The 17,550-nt window shown below is 35.6% G+C and overlaps 1 protein-coding gene across 2 annotated transcripts; it reads left to right on the top strand.

The window, feature by feature from the left end:
• The first annotated feature begins 4,198 nt into the window (after window positions 1-4,198).
• Window positions 4,199-15,131, top strand: LOC141429429 (very long chain fatty acid elongase 7-like). 2 transcript variants are annotated; one of them, XM_074089733.1, is made up of 5 exons: window positions 4,199-4,361; window positions 5,434-5,621; window positions 8,070-8,138; window positions 8,807-9,109; window positions 14,903-15,131. In XM_074089733.1, coding segments are annotated over exons 1-5 (765 nt in total). In that variant the 5' UTR covers window positions 4,199-4,360; the 3' UTR covers window positions 15,107-15,131. The 2 variants fall into 2 exon arrangements, with proteins under 2 accessions (XP_073945834.1, XP_073945833.1); XM_074089732.1 differs by lacking the exon at window positions 4,199-4,361 and adding an exon at window positions 4,771-4,888.
• The last annotated feature ends 2,419 nt before the right edge of the window (window positions 15,132-17,550 follow it).

The following is a 17,550-nucleotide window of genomic DNA, read 5'->3' as shown; positions in this document are numbered from 1 at the left end:
AAGTCAGATATAAATTCATCATTTGAACTTTTCATTTCAATTTACTTATCAATTATCAAAAATTAATTCACCGGACTGAACTCATGAACATTACTTTGGCGGGGTTTCATGACAGGCGCGAACGGGTAACCATGATTGGTTCGTGCGACGTCGTGCGCGCGCACTGGAAGCTCATTGGTTAACTTTCGAGTGCGCGCGCTTGACGTCGCACGGTCCGAATTGGACTCAAGAATTTATTTCCTTTTTTTTTCATAACTTTAGACGGAATTATAATACGAGTTTACGTGAAAAAAAATATTAATGTTCTATTTTCTGTCCCGTTTAATCTGTATTATCTTATCAGTAAATATTCAGTTGGTTGCATCAAACGTTTTATTATTTGTTCAAAGCCTAACTATAACGACTATTTAGACTTATTTTTTTAACAATAGTTTGGACATAATTTGGCAATTTAAAAAGTTACTTTACCGCACAAGTGCGGTAAGTTAAATCCATACAACTTTACAGCACACTTGTGGATGCGTGCAGGAATCACTAATTTTCTATGGATATGTTGACCCACGTCAAGAGGCACTTTCCGAGCACGTGCATTGTAAACATTTTTATTCACGGGTGGCACTGATATTTAGCATTATAGAAGCGTGCAGGAGATAAGGACTAGCCAATATAAGTGTGGAAAATGTCAAGCAACAAGAGCTAATAATTAATCATAAAAAATCACGATACTAAATCAAACCTTTACCTATCATTAGTAGCTGTAGCTGTTCTAATCTTCTGAGTCAATGATTGTTATGAAAGTTGGTTTAATAAAGTGTATACGTTAACGATTTTGGTTTGTCGTGCATGTCGGTATGTATATCTACTGCCTGCTACTGTATTAAAAGGAGTATGGCAAATAAATGATGTAGTCACTGCCTCGATTTTTTTCCTCGCTTAATGCATTGTAAAACGTTGTATGATATACGTGTCGAAAGTAGGAAATTCCCAACTCGTGCCGGCTCAAAACACTCGCTTCGCTCGTGTTTCAACTTCTCCGCCACTCGTTGGGAATTGCCTACTTTCCGCACTTGTATCATAAATAACTATTATCTACTCCGTCCGTTGTATCCGATTGAGCTGTAGTTTGTTATACTTATGTACCTAAATGCCGAGACAAATGATGGGTCCACGAAAAGAACATTTCTAGTCACTTTACTAGCAACTTTTTGAGTTGAAAAAATACATTTCATAATGTTTTCACGAGTAGAGTGGAGGACATGGGGGGAGGCCTTTGCCCAGCAGTGGGACACCTCTACAGGCTTCTAAATAATAATAATAATAATGTTTTCAGATTATTTAACTCAGTGGTAAGTCATAGTACCTACTTTGCAAGCTCTACATTTTGAGATTAAAATCTAAATATAAAAAAGTGACTAGACAGTCAAATTCTTTTCGTGGACCCTTCATATATTAATCTGGTTGTGAAATTCTTGTGATCCGGCCTGGATCATCTCCTCCGAACTGAACTCTTCAACGATTAAAGGCGTCGACTTGAAATTTGGGACAAAAATGTTGTTTTGATGACATAATAAGTATAGTCAGCAATAAAAAACTTGTATCAAAAAATGTACGAAACAAAAACATACAAGGGTTACCTTTTACCCTGATATTTTTAATCCTAAAATGTCAACTAGTATGTTCTTTCGCGGTGTTCTTTATACATTGTAAATGAAGACCACAAAGTAATTTTTGAAAATTCCCGTGGAAACTCAGTAAAATCCCGTAATTCAATTGAAATAGGACTAAGCCGCGGGTGAAAACTATAGTAAGTCAAATTCAATTTATTTCAAAAATAGCAGAGTTACATTTTTCCTATATACGAGAGGGAAAGAAGGGCCTTAGCGGTGAGGGGCAACATGCTCATTCGTAGATTCGCACGATGTACAAAAGTAATCAAGCTCACGCTCTTTAAAGTCTATTGTACGTCATTCTATTCGTGCAGTCTATGGGTGAAGCATACGAAGCGCATTTATAACGCGTTACGTGTCCAATATAATAATATCTTCAGGATGCTGTTGAAGCTGCCTCGGCACTGTAGTGCGTCAGGCATGTTAGTTTCCATGCCATCAGACGCAAGAGGGTTGCCTCGCTGCATGCTGAGACGAGTGAGAGGCAGTAGAAACGGTATCTTGGAGATGTTTGTTAAAGCACTGGGTTGGTAAAGTGACGGATAATAGTTATTTATGTGGCTGGTGCATAAATGAGAGGCATTTAAGTACGAGTGTGGTTTTATGAAACGAGCCTTCGGCTCGTTTCATAATAAGATCACACGAGTGTTTTAATGCCTAATTATGTATAGCCGCATACATAACTTTATCTACATGCATATCATAAGTTTTCTATAATATGTTCAGATATGGCCTGTATTTTGACTTTGACTTTGACTTTGACTTTGACTTTGACTTTGACTTTGACTTTGACTTTGACTTTGACTTTGACTTTGACTTTGACTTGACTTTGACTTTGACTTTGAATAATAATTATTATCTACATGCATGTCATAAGTTTTCTACAATATATACAGATATGCATTGTTAAAAAAAGTATTACCGATACATTAAGATGCACCCGCAGATACCAGGTTTCTTAATAAAGGCCATTTAATAGTCGTTTCTGAACATATAATAGGGAAGTTATGATATGCATGTAGATAAAATAATATATATTTCTGCCCTGCACGTTACGGTGCCGACTAACAATAACAGGTGCTGGCCGTCTTGTTTCTTTTATCCTATTTTATCTAATATCTAGTTACTAATATCTCTACTAACACAATATGGATTCTTTGAGTCTGAAATAAATGATTTTTATTTTAATCAAAGTTGTGTCTGATTCACTTAATATTGTAATATTATTCGGGGTTTTATCAGAAGCAGATGTCGGTTGGTCATTATAATAAAAACAGTATTGGATCCGATCAAATGTTCGTAGTCGTATGAAAACGCAATCTTGCTCAGGTTTTCGGGATCATCTAATCAACATTAGTATCTCAGAAGCAGTATCCCTTGGCAAGATGTTTACTCCCGTCTTTCGCATGTGCAAACAAGTCTCCTTCTTCAATACGGTATTTGACAAGTGTGGAATTGGAATTTACCATATCCTGTATATTATTATCAAAATATGGATATACAGACAATGTTTAGCGAAGAGAAAAATTAATTTGCTTGAAAATGGGATTTATAGTGTTTTTTGTAAAATCTTTATATGTCTCTTTCTAAAACGCTTTTCTCTATGCAGCAACTATGGCACTACTGCGTGTGACGTCACATGCAAGTAAGTCTTTCTCTGTCTAATCTTGAATTTCAAGCCTTTATAACTCTGTTGTATTTAAAAATAGCTTAAAAAATGTTTTTCTATTCGATAACATGCATTGTCAAATTTTAATTTATAAAATAAATAAAAAATAGTCAACTACCGTATCCTCCGGCCGCCGTTGATCATCACAAACGCACCTCGACCTATACGTCCCACTGCTGGGCCCAGGCCTCGTCTCAGAATAAGAGGGATAAGGCTCTAGTTCCCACGTGAGCCTAATGCGAATTAGGAACTTTGCATACACAATTAAATTTCTTCGTCGAGGTGTGCAGGTTTCCTCGCGATGTTTTCCTTTACCGTAAAGCTCATGCTCATAAATTCCAAATTTAGTCGCACATAAATTCTAAAAAACTCAGAAGTGCGACCACGGGCTCGATGCCACGACCCTCTGCTTGAGAGGCAATAAGTCAAAACACTGTCATCACGGGTTCACCGTTACTCATACGTCTCTCCAATTCTCTTCTAATCGGTTCGATCTACAGTCGATCTGGACTCAAAGTCAAAGTCAAAATATCTTTATTCAATGTAGTCAATAAGCACTTATGAATGGCAAAAAAAATCAAACACTGGTTTGGAAAAACCTCTACGAGGTTAAACGACTGTTAGTACGAGTAGGTAAGCAATCGAACTAATTTCATCTAACCTCCTTGCTGGGGCCTTCACTTTCGCCACCGCTTGTTCCATCACGCACATGTTTTTTCTTTCTTTCTTTCTTTCAAGTTGGAAAATATTGTCATTTCAAAGTTTAGTATCTCTAAAACGGTTTCATTGATTCTGGTGAAACATAGCTAAGAACTTACTACTGCAAGAAAACTGGCTTTTACGTCAAAAAACCGCATGGAAATCAATCTAAGTATCCGTTTGAGAGCCACGATGCCATAAAAGACAGAAATACTGCGTCGAACTTAAGTAGGTATAATTTCTTCATCTTTTGCGTCAAGGTATAAATGGACCCCTTAGGAATATTTTCTTATGTTTGCCCATCCGTCTGATCGCAGAGACACTTAGTAAGTACTAAAAAGCTTCAAGGTAATAAAATAGGTGTACAGTCAAGTGTAAAAATATGTTCTTATTCAAAGTTTCATTTATATGTACCACAGGCCGTAGTAACATATTTTCCAATGGTTCGAATAGATACTTATATTTGCACTTGACTGTATGTACGAATAGGCATGCCGAAATATAAGTAACTTGAAGAGTTAAAGGCCGATAAGTTAAAACTAGTTGAACTCGCACAGAAAGGATTCCGTATCACCGCCGACTTGAAGAGCGAGATAAAGTTTCTCACTAAACGCTGGCATAAAAACTTCTTGTGACAACCAAAGAGTTTCACGCGCGTCTAAAAAATTGGAACGTTAGATTCTGTAATGTCATTTTCAGGACATTTCCTCTGCGTCATTTTTGTCGGGAGTTAATAGTACATGATAATGGTTTTTAGCAATTAAATACTGGAAATAACACTCGTAATACCATTAAATGTAATAAAACACGAAGTGGTGGTTCAAGATGATTTTCGAGTTACCTGAAGGACAGTGTAAGTAACAATGTGTCGTGGTTTTCGTTTACGATAGCGACTACTTGCACGTCCGGATAAGCTTGCCAATATTGTAACTGTGAAAGTTTGTGAGTGTGTGCTCGTTTGTTGTATCACTATAATACAGCTAGGTAAATATTTGTTTAGATATTCTCACAGAATCGAACTTTGCATAAAAAAAAATCAAATATCAATCGCTTAGTGAAATTGAATTACATGAAATTTTTCACTGGTTTTCTTTATGTGTGTCTTCTTCAACGTACTTAAATAAGGCCACAATGTAATGCTTATTTTATAAACCCCTTGGAGATTTCAGATCAAATAAGTCACGCGAGTGAAGCTCTGGGTGAAAAAAAAATAAGTTAGTACTGGTCGATTCACAAGAGCTGTCAGGAATTAATTGAATGAGTGGATAATAATGTTCTGTATGTGTATCATAAAATGATTAAATACAGGCTGATTCAATAAGTGATAATAGTTTTTATTAGACAATCTCGTCCCAGAATCTCCCGATAAAATATTTTTAAATTATTTCTTTTTTCTAGTGGATTTCGTAGAAAAATGGCCAGTGATGAACTCGAATGACTTGGCTTTCATACTGATATCGTACTTAATGTTCGTGTTAAAAATTGGTCCCATGATCATGGAGAAACGAGCGCCTCTACAATTAAGAGGGATTCTTATTGCTTACAACATGTCAAAAATCATTAACAGCGGTATTTTAACTTATAAGGTAAGTTACTGTCAATCTCTGACGTCGTGCAAAATATCAGCAGAGCGGAAAGTGTGAGCTATTTCGAGAGTATGCATAACATGGACATGCCCTGTCGTTTAATGGTAGTTGTCCCATGAGTAATTTTATTATATTAACGAAATTATTTTATTTAGACTTCTTTTCTACGGTGGGGTTTACGTCGCCGAGTCGCCGTTAAAAGGAACACAAGTGAATTAGACAACGAGCACGGTGTTCTACTGCGTTTTATGTGTTTGGTATATCCACATTAATATCTACACAATGACATAAGAATAGCTCACCCCTTTCCGAGCTTTGGTAAAAGAGTAAAAATTAAATAAATAAACAAGAAGTTATATTTTTTTTTACGTAAATTCTTTTATAGATTTGTGTATTATATTTGTGTATTTTCTTAGCTGTAAGGCTCGTGATAAATTACGAACATAATTTCGAAAAACTAAAAGGTTTGAACCCACGATCCTCTGCTTGAGAGGCCACCACGGCTTTTTTATAGTTGATTGGAAAATAATATGTTTTACATTTTGGAAATACCTAGTACCTTTTTGGATTTATGATTTCATTAAACTGCAACCTTTAGTCATTGTCATTACTTATTTATATAACTTAACCATTTCAAACATTTACGTCCCCTGCTAACAACCAACTGACGACTCTTAAGGGTTCATTCTTTATTCAGTGTGTTCCTGAAAACAATATTAACTTAACCAACTTGGAATTTTAAAAAAAATGGTATTGTCATTTCAAAGTTCAATATCTCAAACGGCTGTATCTGACTGACCTTTATGAATATTATTTCAAGGGTTGGTACATTTTGTTGACGTATCGATTTGAGATAAGAGATTTTTTCAAAGTACAGATGATGTGTAAATGCGTCCGCCAAATTTCATCAGAACTACCTGAATTTACTTGAATACCTACATTGTGTTCAATTCTTCCTAGTTGTGAACTGCATTCTCACTTCGAGAACCTGCTTCATCCACGTTGACCCGAAAATGGGGAACGACTGAAAAATTTAGAAACGCTTGAAATTTTTTATATCAATAGGAATAACCTTTCTAATTAACTGAAAAATATCAGATTTTTAAGTAGCGTCAATTAATTTAACAAAATGAAAGATTTTTCTTTACCGCCAAATTACGACAGTCCGGTCGGGTTGTTCCATAGTCCAGAATAAAAAACATTAAAAAAGAATTTGTCTTTGACTCGATCGTTTTGACAGGTGACACTCTATACCGACTCGGATAATACCGACATGGAAATACCGACCCTGCAGGGCTACTACGAAACTCAAAACTCTTTCATTTTTTTAATTAATTGATGTTACTTAAAAATCTGATACTTTTTTCTGTTAATTAGAAAGGTTATTCCTATCGATAAAAAAAGTTTCAAGCATTTCCAAAATTTTATCCATTCCCTATTCCCTCGAAATTGGTATTTTAGGGTTTGATACGGGTACCAGGGAGTTGGAAACAGTTAGGAATTAATTCCATTTCAGGCATACCTATTTCTTCCCGTTATAATAGTTTACTACTTGTAGGAAATCTTGGCAATTCCAGGTTGAATAGTTTTGTTAAGTTGGTATATTATTGTTATCCGTGCTAATAAATACAACTTGATTTTATGCCAATTAATTTGTTTGCTAATCACTTCTAGGTAATATAATATTGGAGAGGATTATTACGGTCTCACAAAAACGATCATCGAATAAAGCCGAGGTAACCTTGTGTACTCTATATTGTATATCAATCCAATTTATAAAAAGCGTAAACAAACCGATTACATAAAAAATCTTGTATAAACACCCACTGGATCAAATCAATAACACGTTTATCTATAATTCGTGTATTTTAATAATAATTCGTGTAATATTTAATTTTCATTTGAAAAATCTTCGTCAAAATCTGACGTTAGGTATTTCTTGAATGAAACACGTGTACAATCTGTAGTAGCATAGACTAGCGTAGTGATGGTAAATCGATCTACTTTTATTTATTTACCTTAAAATTTAAATATACTTACTGCTTTTATAATTGAATAAACAGTGTTTAGAATTAAATCAAGTACAGTAAATAATAAAATAGACAAAAATAGTGATCTATTCAATTAATAAATTAAGCGCTTTACTGAACAGATTAATTATTTTGCAATAGGTTCTAGGTTTTCACATCACTAAATGTCTTTGGTTAGGTTAACGGCGTCTTTGTTTACACTTTTTATAAATTGGATTGAAATACGATATAGGTAGTAACACGTGAAGTTCCCCATGCCATGTGAGCCTGCATGGGAACAACAGCCCAAGCCCTCTAATTCTGAGAGGAGAGCTATGCCCAGCAATGGGACATGGTCATCTCTTTCTCTTTATCGAACAGTTTATTGAGGTCGAATGTTCTCTTTTAATTATTATTACGTAACTTTGTTTTCTTCCAGTTCTTTTTTTACATCGTCGATAAAGGCTTGTTTCCAAAAAAGTGCAATCACGATGAAGTTACCCTGCATGTAAGTAAAAAACAAAACCAACTTAATTTTTATTATTATTATTATTATATTAGTTTTTTATTATTATATTATTTTTCTGTCGTCATCGAAATACAGTTATTTCAGTCATGTAAGAAGCCAATACAGTTACCAAAAAAGTGGGTGAGCAGTTTTTAGGGATCCGTAGCCAAAATGGCAAAAACTCAACCCTTATAGTTTCGCCATATCTGTCTGTCCGTCCGTCCGCCGCTTAGTTTAAAGGTTATTAGTGCTATAAAGCTTAAATTTTGCATAGATACCTATACATATGTTATGTTGCAATTATGCCGACGAAGTGGTAAAATGCAATAATTATTATTATATTAACTTTGTAAGCCTATTCTGTTTCACTGCTGAGCTAAGGCCTTCCCCGATGCTTCCACTGTTCTCTGTTCTATGCAAGGGCCAGTTCTTCAAGAAGTAGTGCAATTCATCTCGCCAAGGAGGCGTCGCTGAGCAGGGGAAATGGAGACGAATTTATCAACTCTAACTATTTAATTGGAAGAAAAATCGTTCATCAACTGCTGCTGACTGTTCTTGTGTGTAATTAATTAGGATAGGTATTATTTTTAGTTTAGTAAGAAAATATGCTAATTAGCAGAAGATTGTCTGTTTTTAATAACTGTTCCTGTTTTTACAATTGTTCACAGGTCATTGCCGGTCTATACTGGAAATACTTTGCCACAAAGCTACTGGACCTAATGGACACAGTATTTTTTATTGTACGTAAAAAGTCTAGCCAGGTTACCTTTCTCCATGTCTACCATCACACGTTCATGGTAATTATTTCCTGGACTTCCCTCAAATACGACCCTTCTGACCACTGGGCGTTCATGGCGGTCTTAAATTGCTTCGTGCATACGAGCATGTATACGTATTATTGTTTGGCTGCCTTGGGACCTTCTTACGCGAAGTATTTGTGGTGGAAGAAGTACTTGACGCGAATGCAACTGGTAAGTCTAAAAAGTTTTTCAGAATCAATGATTTTTTTAATGGCTTATCAAGCGAATATTCTGTCCTATAGCAATTTCGTTAAAAGGAATAATCTGCAATCACTTAAAAATTCAGTGCTTCATCTCGATCCGTAGCAACAATCAGCTACAAGCGTTGCAAGGCTCGCATTCCTGATTCTAAGATTTTTGGATGTCACGTCATTCGAAAATTTAGATTAGTTTACATGATTTATTAATAATTACAGATGTCATTTTATATTATTCTACTTATAAGTATTCAGGCAATATTTTTTTTCTATACTTTATGCTTTTTTACACAGTAAAGCAATGTAAAAGTTTTTAATTTATTACGTTTTTTAAAGTGTTTTAGTTCTTATAATATTCGAATTAAAAATCGGAATCCAGGTCCTTTTTTGGACACAGTAAAGCTACCAGATACCTACTTTTGCATGTGGTAGCTTTTCTTACACACATAGCTTAACAAATAAAACACCATAAATCACCGAATACGCTGCGCTGACGCTTCTTAAGAGATTATAGCGAAGTAATACCCATTAAGAGCATTTGCCATTAGGAGAGTGGAGTGGAACCCTGAAAGTTTTTATTCTATGACCGTCCGTTTGCCATCGGGTAGATTAATGACCTAGAAATAAAAGTTTATAGGAAATGTAAGTTCGCGAGGAAAGCCTGTGGAATAAAACAATTTGAAACGCTGGCGGTTTGACCGGAAGATTGAATAGTTTTTTGTGGAAATTTAAAAAACATTTGCAGTGGTCGCTGCTTGCTATCAAGTAGATTAAAAAAAACACGTGAAAATAAAAATCAACAGATCTTTACTGATATTATAAATACAAAAGTAACTCTGTCAGTCTATTACCTACCTCTTCGCGCTTAAACTGATTTAGATAAATCACACTCCCAGACCAACACCGCATAAATTCAAAATAATACACCATTTTAATTTACACCTTCCAGAAATTTGATTTAAAATGGTGTATTATTTTGAGTTGTTGCGGTGTTGGTCTGGGAGTGCGAAATTTTGGTATAGAAGAAAATAGTTTGAGATCCTGTGAAAGTCAGAAAGTTTTTATCCCGGATAATTGCATAGTGAAAAGGAATTCTTCGCAGCATGAAAACGCGGAATCACAAATCTGACTTTGGTCAAACGTAGCTCAGAAATGGACGTCGGGTAATAACGGTTTATTATTAACCGACTTCAGAAAAAAGGAGGTTATCAATTTTTTTGTATTTTTTTTATGTTTGTTACCTCAGAACTCCGTCATTTATGAACCGATTTTTTTTTTAGTTCGTTTAGGAATGCCTTCAATTAGGTCCCAAAAGCATGAAATCAGGATCTAATGGTTGGATCCCAAGGAAATCGAGGGAACTCTACAAATATTGTAGGGACACCTATGGTAATTTAGATATAATTAGGTAATTCGTGCATTTGCTCTTGAAAATCATCATTTGGTGAAGTGGAACTGATGATGAAGGCCACATTTCGATGGCAGCAAAGTAAAAGAAGACATCTACAAAATAGCTATTTTACAGGAGAGCGTATTTAGTAAAAAATAATGACTACTTTGAGATTAATGGACTGATTACCATGAAATTTTCTATGATGCATTAAAATAATGTTCTTTGGTGATTGTTCAACAGATTTTATTTCTGTAACATTATTTTAATGAAAAATTGTAGATGTCTTTTTTTACTTTGAAAGAGCTTAAACGTAGAGGAAGACATCTGCCTGATATCCGTTTATGCGTTGTAATGAAACAAACGCCTTTTCCGTTATAAAAAACGAATAAACTAAGGTAAGAATCTCCGGTAAAACTTAGAGGAGTGTTTAGAGATAATCTAAGCAACATGCAACGAGTATTCACCCTTTTTTTGATAAAATTTTGTAGATGTCTTTATTTACTTTGCATTAATCATTTTATTCATATTATTAAATGAGTTATCTACCACTCAATCTCATCGCTGTCTATCATATAAATTCATTTATTTCGTTAAAAACCCCCAAAATATGTGTTAGATTAAAAAATATTTTTTTGTTTTATTTTTGTTTACTCGTAATTGTTTTTACGTACTCAAAAACTAAGTTATTTTTTATAGTTTTACACTAATAAATTAAATAAATCAACAGTAGGTACAAGTAATAAAACTACGTACAAAATATATCCCAAAACAAAACAATATAAACTGTAAAAATAAAACAGTATGTACTATAATAGTATAAACAATATAATGCTATAATGAATGTGGATAATACCAAAATTGTCATCAATGGCCACATGGATCAGAGGCCCGTCATCGTTAGTGGAAATCTTCTTGATGTTGTTTCGGAGTACACATAGGTACCTCGGCCTGATTTTGCAGTTAAGGTAGCCAACACATGCTAGTTACTAGCACGAAAGCATGCTACTATTCAGCAAATGCTACTTACTAGCATGTGTGCATAGGGACGTGCTACTATTATAATAATAATAATCCCAGCCTATATACGTCCCACTGCTGGGCACAGGCCTACTCTCAGAATGAGAGGGCTTGGGCTGTAATTCCCACGCGGGCCCAGTGCGGATTGGGAACTTCACACACACCATAGAATCGCTTCGCAGGTTTGTGCAGGTTTCCTCACGATGTTTTCCTTCACCGTAGTAAAGCTCGTGGTAAATTTCAAATGTAATTTCGCACATGAATTCCGAAAAACTCAGAGGTGCGAGCCGGGGTTTGAACCCACGATCCTCTGCTTGAGAGGCCATAGGTCAAACCACTCGCCCACCACGGCTTGCTACTATTAAGCATGCTTTTTCTGTGTCATACAGGTACAGCAGGTACTAGCATGCTTATTAGCATGCTAATAACGAGCATAATGTAACAGTAGCCTTAGGTAGAACACAACTTTGAGAAGGAGGCCAAGAGAAGGATTCAGCTGGGCTGGGCAGCATTCGGAAAATTATGTCGAGTTTTTTCGTCAATTATACCGTAATGTCTGAAAACGAAATTTTTTAACCAGTGCGTCCGTGGTCCTACCCGTCATGACATACGGAGCTGAAACGCGGCTCTGCCAGCTATGGAACGAGCTATGCTCGGAGTTTTTCTGAAGAATAAAATCCGCAACGAGACTATCCGACACAGAACTAAGGTCATCGACATAGTTCATAGAATTAACAACTTGAAGTGGCAGTGGGCTGGGTCATATCTGTTGAAGCACCGACAACGGCTGAAGATATTGAGTGGAGACCGCGTCTCGGTAAACGTAGTCCAAGACGCCCTCCGTTCAGGTAGAGGGACGATCTGCGAAAGGCTGGTGGTAAAAGCTGGATGTGTCTAGCCGAAGACTGGGCGCAATGGCGGTCTATGGGGAGCCTATGTCCGGACTGCTATTGGCTGATGATGAATAGTATAATCGATATTCTACCTACTACTTATATACCTATTAGGAAAAAAACAGATTGCTCGTCATCATCAGTCAAAATCTGTTCAGGCGTGTCGTTTCCAAAAAGCGGTAAGCTGCAAGCAATAGAAACTTAAGTACTTACTTAGGTTAAGAATTTTAATTCATTTGCTGTCTAAATAAAAAAAACAAACAAGTGTATGAAACCAATGTTAAGTAATATATCTATTTGTTTAAATATTTTAAGAAAAAACAAATAATTTCCTCATAGAAATTAGAAATAATAACTTTGTAGATTGAGACATATGCAAAAAGTATAACGTATAAACGGACAAGTGGCATGTGACTTTATTGACGTCACAAGCATTCTGTCAAAGCTCCGAAGTAAAAGCGGATAAATTCAAATGTCCGTTTCTACTGCGATGTTTTTTCAAAAGCTAGTGTAGATGTTTTCTTTTACGTGCCAAATTTTCTTCATTATTTTGAAATTTGAAATATTTTTTTAACAGACTTATAGATATGGTTGAAATAAGTTATTTTTTGTAAAAAAAGCATTTTTGAAAAAATGTAGATGTCCGTATCTACTTTGCTGCCATCGATTTGACCACCACAACAGAGCTACTACTCAATAACAAGTAGGTACCTCACGGGTTATTATTTTAATTACTTTAACACAGTTGCTAAGCAATGTATGCTCATCGTAATACATATGGTGAAATGGAACGGGTGGTAAAGCACCAGGACTCCTCAATAATAAACGTCTCTGCACCGGAAAAAGCAATCTTTCGTAAAAGGTTACGAACAGTTGACATTAAACTATTGTATCTTAGATAATTTACACTAAAACAAGCTCGAAAAAAAAATGTTATAACAATAAAATTAAACGACTACAAAAAACCATGAAAATAATTTTCTATTAGTATGAAGTCGGTGCCTCAGCACGAGCCAGCAGGTGTGATTGAAGCCCAATATATAGTATGTAGGTGAGGTAGACGACTATAGGTCGACGCCTGCTGGCTCGTGCTGAGACACCGACTTCATACTGGTAGAAAACTATTTTCTTGGTTTTTTTGTAGTCGGTTCAATTTTTTGTTATATTTTTTTAAGACTGTGACAACTGGCGTACACACAGGTTAAGGCCCACCTTCCACTATATGACATCGGAGCTTTCAAGAAAAGGGCTTATACTTTCTTAAAAGGCCGGCAACTAGCCGGCAACGGAGCAATGACTCTCCTTGAGCGGGCGGTGGTGATCATTTCCCATCAGATGACCCGCTCGCTCGTTTTCTTTCCTCTCACAAAAAAAAGGACTCCGTATGGACTCCGCCCATCTCACAAAGATCAACGAAATAAAAGTATCTCCACTGAACTTCTATAAAGTCGATCGTTGTTAGCTCGCAGTGGAAGGCGGGTATAAACCAGCGTTTCTAGAGATGTGCGAGGATGTGTTGTGAGGAATATGTTTTTCCTTAACCAATAGAAACGCTTCATTTACCTCGCCTCGCTCCGCTCAGCTGTTTCCACCAGAGATGTACTGCGCGAGAATGTGTAAATGAAGCGTTTCTATTGGTTAATGAAAAACACATCCCTCGTAACACATCCTCGCATATTTTTGGTGAAAAGGCTGCTTAAGACTCGAGACGGTGTTCCCTTCTTTCGCAGACAGAAATTTCATAGAATTAGTCCTTGTATTTTTACTTCGAATATTATTGTTTCAACGACTCTTTGCTTGAATGAAACATATTTAATAGAAAAACTATTCAATGAATCTTATAATCTCACTTTATTATTTATCAAATTTATCAAATTGTAGAATTATTTTTTAACAAATATTGTTTGTTCGATAACATATATTAGAATAGGTTAGAAATCGCTACCAGAAAAGTTGGTTAGGTTAGGTTAGGTTAGGTTAGAACAGTGACCTCGTCAGAAACGACTCGCTACTAGAAAAGTAGGTTAGGTTAGGTTAGAACTGCGACCACATCAGAAAACGAATTGCATGTTTTTCTTGGTAATAAGTTTTATAATAACTAAATAATATGAGAATAATGAATATTTGATTTGTTATTCTTTGATATGAATATCTAAACAAAAAAATATATTTGTAACAAAAATCAATGATTTAAATTTCTTCAAAGTAACTGTTCTGCGTATTGATTATTCTATATGAAACGATAACATGATAAAAAATGTCTGTTAAACGAAATTCTATTAAAATGTTGTCTGTAAAACAACGTACAACCGACACCGTTTTTTCATGAAAATAATAAATTGCGGACGCCGTGTGTTGGAGTACGCTAACCTCACAATCCATAGCTACTCCGATGATTTTGCTCGTATTATGAAAACCTAGCTTTAGTGGTCCCATTCTTTCCTAAGTTATTTTTTATCAACAGGTTCAATTCGTCCTAGTCTTAGGCCACGTGATGCTGCAGACATACCGGAGTCAGTGCCCCATGCATGCGGTCACATACTGGGTGGGATGTTCGAACTTGTTCCTGTTCATCATCCTCTTCGCCGACTTCTACCACAAACGTTACGGCAAGTCAAGAGGCTTGAACGCTGCAGAGTTTGTTTGTACTGGGCAGAGTTGTGACTAAATAGTTGAGTTTTATAATAAATAAAAAATGTTCATATAAATAAATAACAAATACGCATTATAATGATTTCTCACTTGAGACCATAGTAACTTGATTTGGCTACTTAATTAGATATGGCATCGGGGTCTTTAAAGAATATAACTCGCCGCCACCTTTGAAAACAAGCAACCCCGTAGCGGGGATCGCTTAGCATCAGGCGACCTGCTTGCTCATTTTCCTTATTCTTTCTACAAAATCTACTTTTAAGCATTAACTGCCGGTAACGTGCTTCTCTTGTAGAATTACCTCTAGGGTCTGTTTTGGTTAAAATAGGAAAAGTTCACTCATACATAAATTTCATATCGCATATGGCACGCTTACAGCTCAGCCTTCAAGTAATGGCGTAATCAAACAACTACACCCGTAAACCTTTACACCTAGGACCTAAGAAAGATAATAAACTTTTTCAGCCTTCAGTAAAACCATTAAGCATTGTTATAAAACAAAAAGTAGTACCTACAAGCATAAAGATACAGATTGATTTATATGACTTTAGGAACTCTAGAGCCGTAAAAGAACTTATAGTTGTATAAACGCTAGCGTTAAGACGAAACAAGAGCAATTACAGGAGAAGTGCCATTAGTATTTATGGGCTCACATTGCTTTGACCTCCTTGAATGGTTGGAGAGTAGGGCAATGTGCACGTGCATGGATAAAACTTATTTGAAATCATAAAGTACTTGTGGGAATCAGTGGCCTTTGGTTATTTTCGTACTACATCTTTTCACGTGAAGCTCGCGTCTACTTGCACAATGTTGTTTACGTTACGTTCCTATATACAACAGGAGAAATTTAGCCAAGTTTTCTTATACCACCTTTGGCTTGGATGGTAGTGAGATAAATGAGATTTTACTACTTCACTCGAATGAATGTTTACTACACATAGTGTGTTCCCAGGGCAGGCGAAATTTGATTAAGTTGTGAAGATGTTCGGTACGTTTTGATTAGATCTCATTAACAGGAGGTATGGAACCAGCAACGAAACATGTTAACTAACTAATCTTATCTACTTACATACAAAAAAAATAAGTCAGTTTTCTCGTTAAAAAGCAATCACTGAGATTAATATTTTTACAAATAATTTCGGTTATAGCAGAACTTGCTTGAACAGGCTTATTGAATGTTTATGAAAAGAGTAAAGCACAACATTCACGCCCGCGCCCTGTTTATGTTTTCGTATACGAACAACATCGAAGAAATGTGTCACTGAATATAATGACGTGTGTGTAAGCTTCCAAAATTAGCAAACAATAATATTGTTCATACGTAGGAGGATGATATTGCTAAAGTTATTAAAGTGGTCCTCATAAGGGTTTACCCACTCAAAAGAGTTTTGTGAATTTTAAGAATAATAATAGCGTTTGCTATTTAACTAAACCACAAATGGACGGACGGACATGGCGAAACTTTATGAGTTCCTTATAGGACAACGTCACCCATTAGGTGCATTAGATAATTATAAGATTTTTGAAATAAATTAAATTTAAAAACGATGGTATTTTTTATTTTGCATTGTGCACATTTTTGGCATGTGGAAAGTTCATACTTCAGCGTTTTTAATTAATATTTGCATGCATATTTTGGTACTTTGTTGGTGCATATAATCCGATGTTTAATGATGGTTGGTTACACACCTCAAGGAGTCGAGTTAAGTAGGATATCTGATCTTAAGGGGGTGTTAGCTAGCTTAGTCTCAAGGATTAAGCCTTTAATACCGGCTTAAGATTGTCGATAAGAGCAGACTCCTAAGTCACGAAGCTTCTTATTGACAATCAATACAATAAATTGATTACATTCGGGCTTAGGTTTTAAGAAAAGAGGCGGGGTAGGTATAACGGATTACTCTATTCAAATTTAAGCTTATCATCTAACCAAGATAACCCCGGTGAATTTAGCAAATAACCAATAAAGTGTAGGTAAATAAATAGTAAATAAATTGTGGGATAAGCAGAACTTGTACTATGGCTATATGTAGGTACTAGTAGCACTACTAATAGCCGTAGTACAAGCGTTATCTAGAGAACGGATAAATACTAGCATAGATAAATATATCTTCACTAATATATACTCAGCGGCACAAAATTTGGCCCACGCTTCATACAAAATTACCTATTCCTGCATACATTTCAGGGCCAAATTTTTTGCCGCTCAGTATATAAATTCGAAAGTAACTCTGTCAATCGGTCTGTCGGTTATGTTACCTATACATGCTTAAAAAACCGATTTAGATACATAAAAATTGGTTTGGAAATAGTTTGAGACCCTAGGAAGGACATAGGATAGTTTTTATCCCGGAAATTGCATAGTTGAAAAAGTTAAATGAAAAATGAAAATGTTATTATTACACACAAGCAATATTACATTTTTAGTAGTATACAGTGGACCCCCAACTAGGCTGAGCCTGT

The sequence above is a fragment of the Choristoneura fumiferana genome, chromosome 7 (assembly GCF_025370935.1).
Source record: "Choristoneura fumiferana chromosome 7, NRCan_CFum_1, whole genome shotgun sequence".
In the NCBI taxonomy this organism is placed as follows: domain Eukaryota; kingdom Metazoa; phylum Arthropoda; class Insecta; order Lepidoptera; family Tortricidae; genus Choristoneura; species Choristoneura fumiferana.
The sequence above is the reverse complement of the archived record's forward strand: the minus strand, read 5'-3'. Positions and strand labels throughout refer to the sequence as shown.

Bases quoted from the DNA above. Each gene is read 5' to 3' on its own strand.
- LOC141429429 (XM_074089732.1), top strand. From the start codon at position 4,861: ATGATTTTCGAGTTACCTGAAGGACAGT. The intron at 5,622-8,069 runs GTAAGTTACTGT...GTTTTCTTCCAG, and splicing joins GCGGTATTTTAACTTATAAG to TTCTTTTTTTACATCGTCGA. The intron at 9,110-14,902 runs GTAAGTCTAAAA...TTTTATCAACAG, and splicing joins ACTTGACGCGAATGCAACTG to GTTCAATTCGTCCTAGTCTT.